The sequence below is a fragment of the Nyctereutes procyonoides genome, unplaced genomic scaffold (genome assembly GCF_905146905.1).
Source record: "Nyctereutes procyonoides isolate TBG_1078 unplaced genomic scaffold, NYPRO_anot_genome, whole genome shotgun sequence".
Classification (NCBI taxonomy): Eukaryota; Metazoa; Chordata; class Mammalia; order Carnivora; family Canidae; genus Nyctereutes; species Nyctereutes procyonoides.
The window spans coordinates 34,283,335-34,300,973 of record NW_026575146.1 but is presented as its reverse complement, the minus strand read 5'-3'; the positions used below and the strand labels follow the sequence as shown (position 1 = coordinate 34,300,973).

Here is a 17,639-nt window from a genome sequence, read left to right as displayed (position 1 = left end):
GCTCTACAGAACAACAAACCCTTTCCATCGTGGAAACTAAGGAAGAAAATAAAATGAACACGAGTTTTCAAAATCCATGCTCAAGACAGCGTGTTGCGCCCATCAGTTGGCAAGCATTATAAATATGACGCGTACGCTGTAAACAGTATAGTGAGATCCACCCTCTTGGATACTTTGGTGGTGAAAATGGAAACTGATGAGACCTTTGGAAAAAGCAATTAATGGGTACGTTTTGAGAACCTTCGGGATAGTCTTCATTTAATCTGACATTTATCCATCTAAGAATCTGTCTTGAGACAATAAAGAAGAAAGTTTGGTAAACAGAGGCGCTCATCAGAATATAGTTCCTAACAGTGAAAAACTAGCAGCACTCTAAATGGCCTATGATGAGGAAAAAGTAGAATTACAAAGACAGAGCGTTGCAGTGATAAGGAGACCGGCTGTGTAGCTGGGCCTCCTGGATGAAAATTCCTATTCTGCCATTTACTGGGCGACTGAGGCTAGACAATTCTTATTAACTCAAACCAAAAATGGGATGATGTATCGTTTACAGAGCCATGATGAAAATTACATATGGGGCTGAATGGCAATCATTTAGGCAGCGGCTGGCGCAGTGTCAGCACTCGGAGGCAGTCATTATGATCATGACGATAGAGCAGTTAGGCCATTTATTAAACGTTTAGTTTGCACTAGGCATTTAAGAAACATTTTTTTTAAGTCCTCATGTTAACTCTTGGACTTACGTGTCATAAATACACTCACTGTACAGATGAGGAAACTGAGGCCTAGATTGGCTAAGTAGCTTTCCCAGATTCATACGCACGGTAGACGGGAGTGTATGCATTGCAACCCTGGCTGTCTACTCAGGAAGCCATGCTCTAATCAATGGAATGATTATCCCCCACACAAGGGAACATCCTACGTGTCTTTGTGTGTCACACACACGCACACATGCACACACTCATCAAGACAGGGAAACGGAAGGACTCCACAAAAATCTGCGTTTTGGCTCCTCTGTTCTTGCCAGCATGGCACCCCAACCCCCTTCACACACGCCTCAGAATGCAAAGAGTGTACGTCCTCCTTGTAAGGGGCAAGGGGTTGATGAAGGCTTTAGCACAGGTGACATTTAAGGCAGGCCCAGGTGAGAATGACTGACAGAGCTAGCCTATGCGTGTTCCAGATCTCCAACCTAGACGTCTTGCCACCCAGGTCCCCGGGCCCCAAACGATCACATGTGGGCCCTCGTCTCTGTTCTAATCAGTCCGAGGACCACGGTTCTCGATAAAAGCCCGAGGCCCAAGCAAAGACAAGACTCGTGCTCCTTTGCTTTGTGAGTCTCCCAGCGGCTCTGAATGTGTCTGCTCCACCCTCACCTCAAGCTGGCTCACGTCTGATTTCCATCCTGTGCGAAGCCCCAACCTCTCGGCGGGGCCATGAGCCTCCCTCTGGGCCCCGGACAGGGCCTGTGGGCCTCGTAGTCAGGCAGCCACGTCTGCATGATGTTTAGTTGCGGATTACCGGTCTTAAAACGGAGGCCACCACATTATACACAGGATGCGCCGTCTACTACTTGAAACACAACTAAAAGGGGCTGAAAACGGATACGGTTGCGTGTGTGTGGTGATGTTACAGGTGGGTCTTGTTTTTGGTTCTGTAGACGCGTCTGTGCTATGCTGGCTGTTCACTGGAAAACACTGCTGTTTCACGAGAAAGAAGCTCAAAGCGGAACAGACATAGAAGTAAAAGTAATCAGAGGAAGGCGTACGGGGAACGGGCTTCCGTAGACGCTGCCCTCCCTCGGATTCCAGGAGTAGGATGTACTAGATCTCCTGAATTATTTTCTCTCGGAAAACAGCTGAAAAGACAGGTTCCAACGGGAAAGCGCTAGGATGGAAACACTCACGTGGGCCCCAACGGGGGTGGGCGCGGGGAGGGCGGGCGTGGGCACGGGCCCCGGCTGGGTAACTGCTTCGGCTGGGACCGCTGCATCCTCGTCCTCGCGGGGTTTCTGGTGGGCACACCGACCGATGTCTGCATTTTTGAAGGACACAGGCTGTGCAAAGTCCATGGGGCTGATGGATGGGATTGCAATTAAATACTCCGCATTAGCTGTCAAGGTCCTGCCTCCCAACAGTCCAGCCCCCCCTCCTCAGGCTGAGGGCTTGACCCTTCCAGTCGAGAGGGCAGCTCCTCCTGTTGCCTCTCCGCCCGCCGCCTGGGTCTGCGGTGGCCCCGCGTGGTCCCCTTAAGAGAGCAGAGTTGCCTACTTACACCGAGTTGATGACCACGTTCCACACGCAGCCTTGGAAAGGAGGGATGTTCCTGAGGGCGGGCGGCTGGAACTCTGGCGGGGCGCCCCCCACGAAGAGCCTGTGGACCTGGATGGCCTGCTCCGCCGGCAGGGCCTGCGTGTGCCTTCCGTCTTCATCCACTTGCACAGTGAAGACGCTGGAGAAACAGCCGCAACCCAGGGCTCAGTGCCTGGCCTGCGGGTGGGCCTCAGGCCGGGGCGCCCCTCACCTTGCAGGAGCCACAGGAGTCAGCGGGCCCCTGGGAGGCCACGGGCACCGCCCCCCCGACAGGTGGCTCAGAGCAGTGGCGGCCCAGGGGGACGTGGGGACCGAGCCCGGGGCCTTGATCTCTCCGGGTGCCTCGTGTCCCTGCGGGGGACAGGCTGTGCACCTGGGCCGAGAGCCTTCCGGGTGCTCTGGGAAGAACCAGGCTGACGAGCCCGCGGGCGCCCTCAGCCTGTCCGTGGGGTCCCCTGCCCTGCTCCTTAGTCACAACAGCCCTGGGGCCCTGGGCAGGGACTCCAAGGGGGTGGAGTCCCGATGATGACCGTCACCAAAGGCATTGCCTCTCTTGTTCTAGAAGCAGGCTTTGAATTTCAGTCCGGATCAGGGATCAGGGGGTGGGAGGCTACTAGTCACCGGCCTGAGGACCATGAATGAATTCCTGGAAGCTTCCTACATATCTGGGGAGAAAACCAAAGCACTTAGGGGGGAAACTCAGTCCTAAAATGCCATCTGACTTGACTTTATAAAGAATAAGAACCAGGGAGGCCTGGGGGGCTCAGTGGAGCATCTGCCCTCGGCTCAGGTCGTGACCCCGGGGTCCCGGGATTGAGTCCCACGTCGGGCTCCCTGCAGGAAGCCTGCTTTTCCCTCTGCCTGCGTCTCTGCCTCTCTCCCTGTGTCTCTCATGAGCAAATAAATAAATATATATATTTTTAAAAAGAATAAAAACCACATGCGGAACTAGAAATAACAAACCAGGGCAAAGATGGTCTGAAATGGCCCTGAGCAACTGGTTGACGTTGAGACAGTTCAGATGTAAGAGAATGAAAGAAAAATGGATTTCATCGGTGCTCAAAATGTCAGTGTTCAAGGGGTGGAGAGGGAGCACATTGGATTTACTTTCAAAAGGAACATGAAGGGGAAATGACATATTGTTTTTTTTTCTTACCAAACTCTGGAAGAGCATGTTGGCAAAATTCAAGAGGTTCCACATTATTGCTAAGGATGCCGGTGGTTTTTTTATTTTTATTTTTATTTTATTTTTTTATTTATGATAGTCACAGAGAGAGAGAGAGAGAGAGGCAGAGACACAGGCAGAGGGAGAAGCAGGCTCCATGCACCGGGAGCCTGACGTGGGATTCGATCCCGGGTCTCCAGGATCGCGCCCTGGGCCAAAGGCAGGCGCCAAACTGCTGCGCCACCCAGGGATCCCGATGCCGGTGGTTTTATGAGACTTTTAGGAAAACACTTCTGGGCATCTGTGACTCACTGAGCAGTCCCCTCGCCTCCACGCACACACCTTTTTTTTTTTCTTGCTAAAAGCAAACTCTTCCTAACACAACATGGTGATGTTCTCAACAGTTTTAATGAGGGATTTAAACCGCTATTAAGGATTGTCTGAAGGGAGCAAATCTCTGCTCTCGAGCAGGGTTTTCAAAGAGCCAGAGGCCCTCATGCTTCCGATGTCGTGTCTGATCTGGTTCTGCCCCAAGGACCATTCCAGTGGTCCTGTCCTAGTAGACCCCAGGGTGGAGACACAGGATGAACGTGAGCTTTCGGGAAGAACCGACTGGAATGGAGTATTAGCGTAGAGGCTTACCGACAGTGTGACCGGGGCCAGGTATTTAATCTTGCTCAATCTCATTTCATTCATTCATAAAATGAGGATGAAAATACCTACGTTAAGCCACGGAAAACACTAATTAAGGGATTGTACTGAGGCTGTGTTACTTAATGAAGGCATTGCTCGAAGACGATAGCTAAATCTTGCTTGTGTTTTACATTCTAGGAGCATCAGATCTAGATCATTTATTTCATTCTTTGGTAAAAGAGGAACGTTACCAATATGCCCACTATGATTCTGCTGTATTTCCTCTTTTAAAAATATGTACTCAGTGCCCCTTCATGGAGGACCTGTTATAGGCAAAAAGCGCTATAATAGACATTATCAACAAGTCAGCTGTATTTGCCTACAAGTTGCTTCTTGGAGTTTCATAATAAAACATTTCATTACTTATATTCGATTACTTGTTTGTTGGGAATATTGGTCTAAGCTTTTGTTTTCGAATGACCACCAAATGGGTTGTATAAGTGCAAGAAGAAATTAAGAGAAGTAGGTGCCCTGACATTTGCAATTTATATGAAGAACAAAGTCTGCCATTTTATTTATCATTTTTTAAAAGATTTACTTATTTATTTGAGGGAGGGAGGTAGAGAGAGAGCACAACACCTGCGCCCGTGCACTAAGGAGGCAGGAGTCAGGGAGAGAGGAAGGGAAGATTCCACGCGGACTCCCCACTGAGCATGGAGCCCTACACCCCACGACCCTGACATCACTATCTGAGCTAAAATCAAGAGTCGGATGCTCAACCGACTGAGCCATCCAGGCGGCCCTGCAATTGTATTTTGATGGAACATATTTTGAATGGTAAGAAATATTTGGGTTGCAGGGTCCAAATCATGATTCCACTCTGATACTGGAGATCCCAGATTATTCCTGAAAGAGCTGGTCTAACTTTGTGCTCTTCAGCCTAAATCTGTGCCCGTATGGAGAACGTTCTGACAGAGGAGGAAACTCCTCGCCTATGCATCTACTCCAGGCTCTTGGGGTTTCACGCTTTTGTCCAGTTAGGGGTACTGGCCACTTACGCGGAGTCCGGAAGAAGGTTCAGAGGGCTGTGGAAAGTTATGGAGGGCAGGGAGCCCTGGAGTCCCCGGAATTAGACACCAAAGTGACTCAAGTGAGATTTTTGCAGAGGGAGGGGTAGAAAGAGAGGGTAAGGGAAGAAGGAGAAAGAGAGGCAGATGGGGAGAGAATAGGGCAAAAGCACCTCGCGAAGTTTGCCTCTCAGTTTGGTAAAAATCCAGTGATTCTGTGTGGTGGCATTACGATTATCATCTTATCCAGGGCTTCAGGAAAAGAAGCGACAACGGACATTGATGATCTGTATGGTGTTGGGGGAAGGCAAATACTCCCAAATTAGCAAGGGCATCATACTCGACGTGAAATGGCACAATCTTTGAGGTGACACAGAAGGGTAAGAGCAAATAGTTGGCGAGCACAGATGGAGGCGTTAGAAGTGTCCAGCATTTGACACAGAGTGTGCCGTGGAATAGGTATGAAGCATTGAAAGATGTTTCTGGGTGAAGTTCTTAGGGTCATTAGCCATCTCCGGTTAATCAGTTAATTGAGGCACTTGCTGAAAGGATAGGCGGTGATTGTGTTTGGCCCGCAGAGGCCTGACTGAGACATTACAGCAGCAAATGTGTTCTTGCTTCGCCGCAGAGTTCACCGACTACCCACTAATACGGCCCATACATTATCCTCTAATTAACAGCGAATGGCGAAACTGTTTGTTTATATGGCCAATTAGCTGAATGACCAGTTTTCAGCAATGTACTATACACTGAACTTAATCAAATAAAGGCTGGATTAATGGCCGACAGCTGTGAAGTTGGCATAGTAAAATGCCCTTCCTGAAGAGACACCTGTTAAAAGGACACCTGAGCGCAACGTCGTTACGCACCGGGGACCCTCAGAATCCTTTCTCGACCAAAATACATATTCGGGATGATTTTTTTGGTACTTGTCAAACCTGCATTTGTTTGTTGAGATTCTTTCAAGTTCAAAGACGTTAAAAAAGCCCTTCCCACCATGAGAAGGGTTAACGTTTGCCAAAGAACCTGAAGTCTTATCTGGAAGGTTGTAAACTAGTATTTTAGAGCGGTCGCTAAGATTCAAATGAGAAAATTCAGTTTTCACTCTGCCTCAGGGACAGGCCCACAATGTGTGGCTCTCAGGTTCGCGAAAGTTCTCAGTTTGTCCAAATACGGATCCCTCATTTGTCTTAATCATGGTTTCCAAACATCACAGCAAGTAGATATCCTGCAAGAACGCTCAGTAGTAATTTGGCCCACAACCTAATGTTCTATATAACAATAAAAAAATGAGCCAAGGAAAGCTTTGTCATTTACTTGGAAAACATTCTTATTACTTATCTACACTGTTATCCCCACAAGAGGATAATTAGAAAACGCAGGTCTGTACAGAGTAGCTCCTGTTCACCTGAACTAGTGCTACATCATCATCCTGCTGTATTTAAAAAATATGCTCTGTGCCCTGAGGGTTCCTCACAGTTGATTTCCAGGTCTTTTCTACGTCTCCAGTCTAATTAAATGGCCTGCTGGTTGGGGGTCTGAAGTCTCGGGGCTTCTGTCTTCCTTCTGTCTAATTGTCCTTCTAAACTAATTCCCCGCGTTGTCAGACATCACTGTGAGGACAATGCAGACGACTTTCCCAGTGCAGGGAATACCCAGTGCCCAGCACTCTGGGGACGGATGCGTCAGCTCAGGGCACCGTGGCTGCCCTTCGGGACTCAGGGCTGGGAAGCAGTTCTTTTGGGTTGTCCCCGAGGCAGCCTTTCCCCCTGTGTCCTTCACCTCTGTTCCCCCCTGTAGCCACTCTGCAGGGGCCTGGTCCAGCTCAGGTGGTGGGGGGGTGGGGCAGTGGGGTGTGGGGGTGGAGGTGCAGGGGCAATGGGGGGTGCGGGGGTGCCGGGCGGGGGTGCAGGGGCTGTAGGGGCGGTGGGGTGCAGGGCTGGAAGTGCAGTGGCAGGGGGTGAGGGGTGCAGGGCGGGGATGCAGGGGTGGAGGGTGAAGGGGCTGTGGAGGGCAGTGGGGTGCAGGGCTGGAGGTGCTGTGGGGGGCGAGGGGTGTAGGGCGGAGAGTGCAGAGGCTGTGGGGGGTGGTGGGTTGCAGGGCGGAGGGTGCAGGGGCTGTGGGGGGTGGTGGGGTACAGGGCTGGGGGTGCAGCGGCGGGGGGACGAGGGGTGCAGGGCGGGGGTGCAGGGAACCTCCGCGGCCCACACACAGGTTAGGGCCTCCCCAGCAGCTTCTGTTACCCTTTAGTTCTCTCCATGTGGACGGAATGTTCTCTCCCATCGTGGAACCTGCTCGGCCCCGGCCTGATGACAATTTTCCGCATGGTCCGTGTCCCCGCGGACAGGTGCACCTCCAGGCGGCCCTTGCTCAGGAAGACGGCATAGTAGGCCTGTGGGGGCGAGAGGTCATGGAGGGTCACGGTGGCCCCTCGGCCCGAGCCCCCACCTGAGAACCAAGGACTCAACACGCCCGTGGGCCGTGGACCAAGCGGGAATCGGCGTCTGGGTCCCGACCCAGGGCTCTGCTGTTGGGGGCCGTGCAGTCTGGGTGCAGCAGAAGCACCGGGCCCTAACCCACGGGCCAGGAAGCAAAGGTGTCCAGAAACTCCCTGTCCCCAGAGTCACGGGTGGACAGTGAGCTCCTGGAAATCAGGTCCGGCTCCCAGCCTCATGGCCTTTGCGGTGTCGGGCTCCCCTGGGCCCCACGGGCTGCTGGAGCAGATGCGACCGCCAGCATCCAACTGGTCTCCCACACGCAGAAAGAAGGCAGACAATTTTTCATCCACAAACATGACTGCTTTCTTCTGGCTACTGTTCCCATAGCAACCAGTGTGGTTTTGAGATGAGATTAGGAACCCCGGGGAGCCCGAATGCAGTCCTCGCCCCAAAGCTGAGGCCACGCGTGTTCCCCTGCCTGTGGAACGGAGAGCATCTGCTGCTCTATCGTCACCCAGCCCTCCGTTGGTCACCTGGGGCGGTGACGGTTGCAATCACACATCGTGGAGTCTCCGATGATTTGCCAAATTGTCCAACACAGAACATCCAGAGGATCTGAACAAGTGCTCACCATCCGTCAAAGGGGCAACTGCAAACTACCCACTCAATTAAAATGTTCTCAGCTACATTGATTGTTTGGGGTAAGAAACTAACTTTAATAGAACAGATCAAAAACAACCCTATGGCTTCAAAATGTCAGCTTTGGAAAATCAAGTATGTCAGTTTAACCAGCCTTGGTTATACACCAGACGTAAACTATTTAACATTGTTTCCTCTTTCAAAAAGGACTTTACTATGAGATTTTTAAAGATGAATATTATCATTAAAATGTTGAAACATTAACATGTTATTTCCAATTTACTCTGCATTGTAGTACTTAATATTTTCTCATTTTAATTGTTTTAATGGGCGCAGGTTCTAATTCTAAGAACGATCCTGAAAGCTGGTGATTTAAGTCCATTTATTTAGTCTTGATGAGGATAAAAGACAAGGAATTTAGGAGGAAATTTAAATATTAGATGTATCCAGCACTTATTATGCGCATTAAGAAATGAGAGGGAATGACACGTTTTCCTCCCTCTATTCTTTAAAGATTATTTCTATTACAATTATTTGATGCATTCCTCAACATTTAAGAGACATACATGTAAATAATGAAGCCACGTTCACAACTGTACAATTGAATGAATACCAATAAAACTACAATTAAATGAGTGCCACCCAGTTTAAGAATTCCTCCATTGGTATTATGCTGAGTGAAGTAAGTCAATCGGAGAAGGACAAACATTATATGGTCTCATTCATTTGGGGAATATAAAAAATAGTGAGAGGGAATAAAGGGGAAAGGAGAAAAAAATGAGTGGGAAATATCAGGGAGGGAGACAGAACATGAGAGACTCCTAACTCTAGGAAACGAACAAGGGGTGGTGGAAGGGGAGGTGGGGCGGGGGTGGGGGTGACTGGGTGACGGGCACTGAGGGGGGCACGTGACAGGATGAGCACTGGGTGTTATGCTACATGTTGGCAAATTTAACACCAATAAAAAAAATTTACAAAAAAATAAAAAATAAAAGAATTCCTCCATCGCCCAGCTTCACCATCTTAGAGGGGACCACTAACACGGATTGTAGCTTTATCAGTGCCTTGCTTTTTAAAAATTATTTTTGAAAATTCACACACACACATATGTATATCTGTAAACAATATGTTTAGTGTTACTTTAATAAATAAATAAATAAATAAATAAATAAATAAATAAATAAATAAATTATTTTTAAGTAATCTCTGCACCCAGCATGGGGTTCAAATTTACAACCCTGAGATTAAGAGTCACCTGGTCTACCAACTGAGCCAGCCAGTAGCTCCTGCTTCATGTTACTTGTATTAGAAATCTGTGAAAATGGCATCATACAGTATGTGGTGCATCTTTTTTTATTTCTTTTTATTTCTTTTCAGTTTCTAATATCCATCCATATTGTTAGGTTGCATGGTTTGTTTTTAAAATCAGGAATGGGGATCCCCAGGTGGCGCAGCGGTTTAGCGCCTGCCTTTGGCCCAGGGCGCGATCCTGGAGTCCTAGGATCGAATCCCACGTCAGGCTCCCGGTGCATGGAGCCTGCTTCTCCCTCTGCCTATGTCTCTGCCTCTCTCTCTCTCTCTCTGTGACTATCATAAATAAATAAAAATTAAAAAAATCAGGAATGGATATTAAATTTTGCCAAATGGTTTCTCTGCATCTATTGAGATGATTATATAATTTTTAGGTTTTCTGATATTAAAATACTCTTGTATTCCTGAGATAACCCAAGTTACTCATGGTTTCATATTTTTGAATTTATATTGTTTGGTCTTTATTTTTCATCAGGAAAAGAATAAGATTTATTATATAATAACATCCATGGATAACATGGATTTGAACCGTGTGGATCTACTTACATGTGGATTTTTTTAAAGATAAATACTGTATTCTCTTCCTTATGATGTTGTTAATAACATTTTTTCTGTAGTTTACTTTCGGAATACAGCGAATAATATACATAACATACAAGTATGTGTTAATCGAGTGACTACATTATGGGTAAGGCTTCCAGTCAGTAGCACGCTCTGTCTTTGGGAAGTGAAGAGTTATATGTGGAATTTTGACTGAGTGGGGGGGTTGGTGTCCCTCACTCCCATGTTGTTCAAGGGTCAACCGTATTACTGACTACTCAATTTTAAATTATAAATGTGACTTTAAAAACACCTAAAATCACAACCACCACAACCTGGTTGATAAGGATGCATCCATATTTGAGGGCATATTTGTAAAGCGTTCCTTCCATTCTTTGGTAATGGTAGACTAGATAATTCCTATGACCTCTTTCACTAAGAAAAACAAGATTAAATGGAAAAATGTATATATTTAAAAACATAAGATGGAAAGTCCGGGAGGAATATCAAGGCAGGAAAGAGTTATGACGCCTAAGAGATCGCTTTTAACAGAATCGAACGGGTGTAGGGTATGAAATTAAGGTTCACACCTGACAATGCAGCTACTCTGTGGGCTCCCTCTCCATGTCAAGAGTGAACCTGGGCATAGGCCACTGCCCATGCATGGGTGCGTTAGGTTCTACTTGCTTTCTCCTATCCCACGCCCATTCCCTGCCTTCTCTGTGTCCAGAGAGGGTGGGGTGGTCAGACTTGAAGAGACTGCATCATGTAGGCTAGCAAAACTGGGAAATTGATCCGAGAAGGGATCTATATTTGAATTTAAGAGACCCTAGTGGGGTATCTACAGATGCGGTAAGTAATCAGACTTAGAGATAAGGGGATATTATTGTAATCTGAATACATTGTAAGCTTTCTCCCTTTAAACACACACATGCCGAGCCCATATGAAATACGGGTGCAAATACAAGGGCCCGTGCACCTAGAGCTGACCAACAAGGAAAATCCTTGTGGAGATAACTGTCTTAAAAAAAAGATGAGAGTGGAAATAAGTGATGCAAATCTAAGACCACAAAGGCAATGTATAAAGCCTAAATATCTTGCCAGCCTCCTTATAAAATAACTGTCTTCTATAAGCACAAAGGAAAATGCCCTGCCAACCAGGTAGGAGGGTACCTGTCCAGTTTGCCTTCGTTTCCTCCGGGGTTGGGCTGGCGTCCCTCCACTTCCCAAGAGGATGATCCCAGACTCATTCTTGGTGCTGAAGGACAGGTTGATTTCTGTCCCTACATCAATTGGCACAGGGGGCAGCTCCACGAAACCAGGCTTGGGGAAGCTGACTGTGTAAACGTTCTGTGGGCAAAAGGGAAAAAAGAGAAGAAAGCATCAGAAATGAAAATTTAGGGGTGCCTGGGTGGCTCAGGTGGATGAGCGTCTGCCTTCGGCTCAGGTCAGGATCCTGGGGTCAGGGACCGAGTCCCGCATCGGGCTCCCTGCCCAGCAGAGAGTCTGCTTCTCTCTCTGTGTGTGTTTCTCCTCCTGCTTGTGCTCACTGTCTCTCGAGTGCACTCTCAAATAAATAAAACCTTAAAACAAAAAGAAGTGAAAATGTCGAAATTTCTGTCTCACTCACCCTCCTCCGGGCACTCAGCATCACCATGAAATACATTGTTTTAGAAAGCATGAGACTCAGTTATGTGGAGAGTTTGCAGTAACTGAAGAAATACTATTTCCAGGCATGACTGAACTTTCTGAGCATTTTGGGTTAAAATAAAAAATCTGGCCTCTGTTTTTTTTTTTTAAGGTTTATTTATTTTAGAGAGAGAGCAAGCAGGGGGAGGGGCAGAAGGAGAGGGAGAAAACCCCCCAGCAGACTCCCCACTGAGCATGGAGCCCAATGTGGTCCTGACCTGAGCTGAAACCAAGAGTTGGATGCTCAACCCACTGCGCCACCCAGGTGCCTCTGGCCTCTGCTTTTATTTGAGCACTTTTGATTTAAAATACACACAATTATGACCGACAGATGACATTTTCTTTTGGTGTAGATCTATCTTGCTAAATCGCCCTGGAAAACACTGATAATCCCTTGAATACCCTCTATCAACTAATTGTTTCTGTTTTACAGAGGAGTCTGACCATGGTCTATGTCTGCATTTTTCTCCATGATGAGCCCAAGGGAAGATGTCCATGGCTATCAAATGTATAAATACATTCTAGAAGAATAAAAAGTTAGGTGAAAGCTCAATCTGAAAAGTAAACAAACCAAACATTCCAAAGCCCAATTCTCAAAATGAAAATAGTACCATTGTCCCTAATAATAAATTTAAAGCAGTAACATTTTAGACAGTAGCAAAGTACAAAAGAGAGAAAGCAAAAATCACCCCCATCTCAAAGCTGATAAAAGCATGGAGCTTTTATCATTCATCCATCTGTTTATCGTGCATGCATGCATTCATTTATTTATTTTTCACAACAAATTGCCCTCTTCCTCTCTCCTCCTCTCTATATTTAAATGAAACCCCGGTAGGCACATTCTTCTGTAAATTCTTTTTTTTTTCACCACATATGTGGGAGATACCTCTCTCAGAACACAGATCTTTTTTTTTTTAATTTTTTTTAAATTTTTATTTATTTATGATAGTCACAGAGAGATAGAGAGAGAGGCAGAGACATAGGCAGAGGGAGAAGCAGGCTCCATGCACCGGGAGCCTGACGTGGGATTCGATCCTGGGTCTCCAGGATCGCGCCCTGGGCCAAAGGCAAGCGCCAAACCGCTGCGCCACCCAGGGATCCCAGAACACAGATCTTATCATCACTTTTAATGGCAGGAGGATTTCACTGCATGAAGGCGCTAGGAAGCAAGCCCATGTAGTCGGGCATTTTGAGTGCTTAAAATGCTCATTTTACAAGTCCCGGATTTTACTGGAGTAAAAGCAAGGCATCCTCTAACGCAGAATATTTTTTCCCCACCGTGTTTCGGGCCCAGTTAAGTGACATAAGTGTTGTAAAATGTATCTTCTATTTTCTTTTCCAATTTTCAAATCATAGACTTTTGGATAGTTCAGATAAAAGTACTGCGCAGACTTTTCAATATTTATTTTCACATCATTTCTGCCTCGTATTTCAGTTGTAAAATAATTCCTGGTGACTGAAAAGTACCTTTACAGAATTAGCATTTTCACATATACAGGTTATTCATTTTCTGGACAGTTTTCCATCCTCGTGTATATATCTTTTGGACATGGATGAGAGTTAGGCTTTGGAAGATTAAAACTCTCAGTAAAACTTTCTTAAAGAAGTCAGCATGGATCCTTCGAGTTTCCATGCTGTATTTCCTTTATTCCCAAGCATCTCATGATGGATATCTATGGCTAATTCCAAATTGGAGCCTCTAATGATGAAGACCCTAAAAGTTCTGTTCCAGTCTTTAAATCTCATGTCACAGGGATGGATTCGCTTTTTCTTTCTCCTCCTCCTCCCTTCACTTCCCTGAATCCTACAACCATGCCTTAGAATTATTACAGTGGAGAAAACAGCTAAAATGAACAGTTGTATCATATCAGTGTAATCAAAATTTTATAAGCATGATGCATTTAACATTGTTTTTTTTTTTAAACCCAAACTTCTTGTTTTTAGGATGCCCGTAAACTTCTTGCTACTATTTCCTAATGACTGTTGACTCTTCCTTATAGACATTAAGAGAGCAGAGCTGTGTTCTGTCTCCTATGAGTCAGCCCCTAGTGAAGAGTCGGGGCAGAGGGGTTCAACGGAACAAGGGGGCTGCTTCTGCAACAAAGAAAAGGTCTGAAGACGCCCAGTAGCAGGGGACTTCGCAGTCCTGCCAAAGATGGTCTTGGTGGATGGTTCCTAATCGGTGCCATTTTCAAAGACAAGGAGGTTTGACTTTCAAACGATAGACAAGATGCTAAGCACTAATGTTTATGGTGTATGTGGTTGCTTGTTATTTGTGTAAATTCCTAGTATATTCTGGAAAAAAAACTTAGGGATGCTGAACAAAGCTATATGTAATACCTGAAGAGGACATAAGTCTAAAATAGATGACAAGAACGAGGAAAGGGGAAAAGCAGTACTGGAAAGGAGGAAAGAACCAGAAAAGAGATTAATATTAAAAATACATGTTATGAAGTGTTACACACGTGGGGAATTGGTTCACAATTTTGAGTGTTCAATCATACCGTTGCCTACGTTTATGTGACTGTGGTGATTTATGGACGTGCTTCAACCTTGCTTTGTTATTTAAGCATAGCTAAGACTAGGGTCCCTGGGAATCTAAAATAGGTTAACAAGAGCACCAAAACTACGTAAGTGAAATCAGGTATGGAAGCATTTAGGGAGCCATTAAAAAACCAAACTAACCTCTAGTGAACACCCCTTGGTAACACCAACATAATCAGGACTGCTGAGGATGTTATATGGAGTTCTGGAAATTTCGATATCCTTGAGGCAGCCGGAATATCTCTTCAAATTTACTTCTGGTCTGTTGAAAAGTTACATGGAAAACAAAAAAGTGTGACCTTCAGGGAAATGGCAGTACAGTGTTTGTGATTACAGGGTGCAAGCCACGTGGGGCAGGCTGACACACGGGCAGGCAGGTGTCCCTCAAACCGTCACAGGTGCACACACATGCTCAGCAGACTCTGCCTCCACTATCTCCTGGTTGGGTTACACGGATGTTACCCTCATCCTGTAGAAAGAATCTTTATGCAGTTTTTCTTGCTCTCTTTTAAATTAATCTCACCACAGCCTTTAAATTCAAGGTCCAGGAATTAACTGATTTCTTAAGGGCTTCATATGTGTAGTGGAATGTGTTTTTTTTTTTTTTGGTACCAAAGAGTAGACAAATGTATAGGCAGCATGATAAAACTATATACCAAAAAAGTAAAAAAAAAAAAAAACTTGCTCAAAATTTAGGGGAAGATATCTGTACTCATTTATTTTGAGAAGAAAACATTTTTGTCATTGAGGCTTTTTTGCGGGGGGATTAAGGGTAGCCAAAGATTAAGAAAATATTGTATGCTCTTTAAAGCTTTTAACAGAAACAAAGCCTAAGAAACATTCTTTTGGATTACATAGTAAAAAAAAAAAAAATGCTGCAACGTTGGATTTACAGATTGACCCCAAAGTCCTTATTGTATTTTGGAGCAATAACAAAATAAAGCGGCCAAAGGTAAAAAACGTAATTTTTTCCAATAAGGTTGAAGATGGCTTCTATACCCCCAAAATAGCATTTGAATGTTTACTTTTTATTCATTACTTCTTAGAAAAAGATGAAGATGCTAGCATAGCACTCAGTAGGTGCTCAATAAACAGAAGCTGGTAAAATGTCAGTGAGGGTACTTGTTTATTTAGTTGATAGCAACACCGTCCAATAGAACTTTCCACGGAGATGGAAATATTCTGTCCAAATCGATAGTTACGTGTCACATATGGCTACTGACCCTTGAAATGAAGCTCAGGCCAATGAGAAGCTGAACATTGTCATTTTATGTAATTAAAAGTTAACTATTCACTGTGCCTAATGGCTACCATATGGAACAGTCCAGGTCTATTGGGTTAAAAAATCATAATACTTTTTTTGGTGTTAATAAGCACCGGTAATACCTGTCTAATCAACACCAAAATACTATTAGGATAGTGATTAATTCTCTCCTCGTGGTCCCATGATGCCCGGATTCCATTTTTTTGCCTCAATAAAACACATGGAATGAGGAAAAAGAGGTGGGAACAGAAATCAGATCCTGTATGTGTATCAGGTGATGTATGTCATGCCAAGTATTTGTTCCTTTCTCTCTTTCTTTCTGGAGTCACTTCATTTCTTTCTTCATTTCCCCTTATTCCCAATGTCTTCTCTTTCTCTTCAGTCAGTTGGTTATTACAAAGGACATACCCAACTGGAGGGTGAGGATCTTGTTTATAATATTGTTTATAAAGTGAAGGGAACTGGTGGATTTCCTTCTGAGTGTTCATCTTCCTTTAGAGGAGGATGGATTTAGCGCCATTTCTTCAGAGGTCTTATCAATGAAGTAAATCACCTCTAGAAGTCATGTACTTCACTGTTTCATGGATATACAGTGAACTATCTCAAAACACAATGCTGTAGCAGGCTCAACGCAAGGAAGAGCATGGGCGATAAGCAATCACGTATGGTGATCAGACTCCTGATGGTAACCACAAGCCCCTGCTTCCTCTATTGGCCTCAAAGGCAGCATTACGAAGCCACACAGTGTCACTCCAGGGGTCTATACATTTCCACCAAAAGCCAGCCTTTGCCTTTGAGCCGTCTCAGCAAACAGCACAACTCGGCTCATCACTCTATTGTGACAAAACAACTCGGATTTTGCTTTTTGTATATACTTTCATTTCCACATATTCCACTTTCTGCTATTAGCAGTCTGGCCTTTGCTTTAAAAATGCCTTGGATAAGTTCAGCCATAGTAGCTCCTTTCCAGAAAGATGGCCTAGCTAGGCTCTGCGATACCAAAGCACCAGGCTCTGGCCAGAGTGTGCCAGGCTGCGCACATCTCTGGGGTATCATCAGCCACGTACAGAGACCTGCTGCTCATAGCTCTCATACTGATGCCTTTCTGCAAACGGCAATTAAAATGCTCCTGGGAAGTGAGGGAGGCTGTCCACAAGCTTCTTCACCATTAAGGCAAACACTTGTTTTTAAATATAGTATTTCCAGAGGTGTCTTTTATCTGGCTTCACAGATAATTCTGTATCAACACAATGATAATAAGCAGCTTTGCAAAGAGGTGCAAGGGCCCTGTACACGCTTGCGTATCTGCAGGCTTGCAAAAAGCAGCAAGGCAGTGTGGTGAGCATTTGGGAGCGATGGTTCAGCAGACAGCATGGTGCTATGGAGATCGGAGTCCGGGGTTCAACCCTTCAGACTGCTTTGCTCTGTTCCCCAGACCTACAGGGGCCCCTGAGCCTGACCGGCTGCCCTTGGCGTGTGTGCTGCTGTGTATGTGCACCGGGGGCCACTGTGCGCGGGCAGCTGGAAAAATAAGCAGAGCCAATCTGTCTCATGGCGGGTGAAATAAGGGCAATTGCAGCCCAGTTCCCGGTGGGTGAGCAGCTGCATCTTTGTAAGTAAGGGATAGCATGAGAACTCAGAATGCAGCAGTACTTGCTTATGAAATGTATGAATAAAGCCGCGTAGGTGCTGCTCTGCTTCTGCACCACCGCTTTATCTAAGAAGCCACACTTACCCAACCCATGCACTCGAAGAAGGCATGCATAATGCATAATTTAAATTTTACCTTGCTTTCATACTAGGTCAAAGGGAAGAGAAAAAACAAACACAATTTACTTATAATTGCATTTTCATTTAGTAAAACAATAAACTTTATTCCTAAGTCTTCTAAAAAAGCATCTCACAAGGATCTTAGGAGGAAGGGAATGTAGCAAAACCCACAGAACAGAAAACTGACATATGCTCTTGGCCACAGTGAAATTAGAATCCAAAGATGACCATTTTCCACACTGCTCTCTTGGGACATTTTTATTTTGA

General features: G+C 45.5%; 1 protein-coding gene across 1 annotated transcript in view; it reads right to left on the bottom strand.

The window, feature by feature from the left end:
- The window catches only part of LAMA2 (laminin subunit alpha 2), a 586,660-nt gene that overhangs the window by 31,639 nt on the left and 537,382 nt on the right, over positions 1-17,639 (bottom strand). Inside the window, exons 53-58 of the mRNA XM_055309905.1 lie at positions 17,389-17,400; positions 14,480-14,600; positions 11,279-11,455; positions 7,421-7,569; positions 2,275-2,451; positions 1,907-2,075 (exon numbers count right to left, since the gene is read on the bottom strand). Of these exons, the coding sequence (XP_055165880.1) occupies positions 1,907-2,075; positions 2,275-2,451; positions 7,421-7,569; positions 11,279-11,455; positions 14,480-14,600; positions 17,389-17,400 (805 nt within the window). The remainder of the gene's footprint in view (positions 1-1,906; positions 2,076-2,274; positions 2,452-7,420; positions 7,570-11,278; positions 11,456-14,479; positions 14,601-17,388; positions 17,401-17,639) is intronic.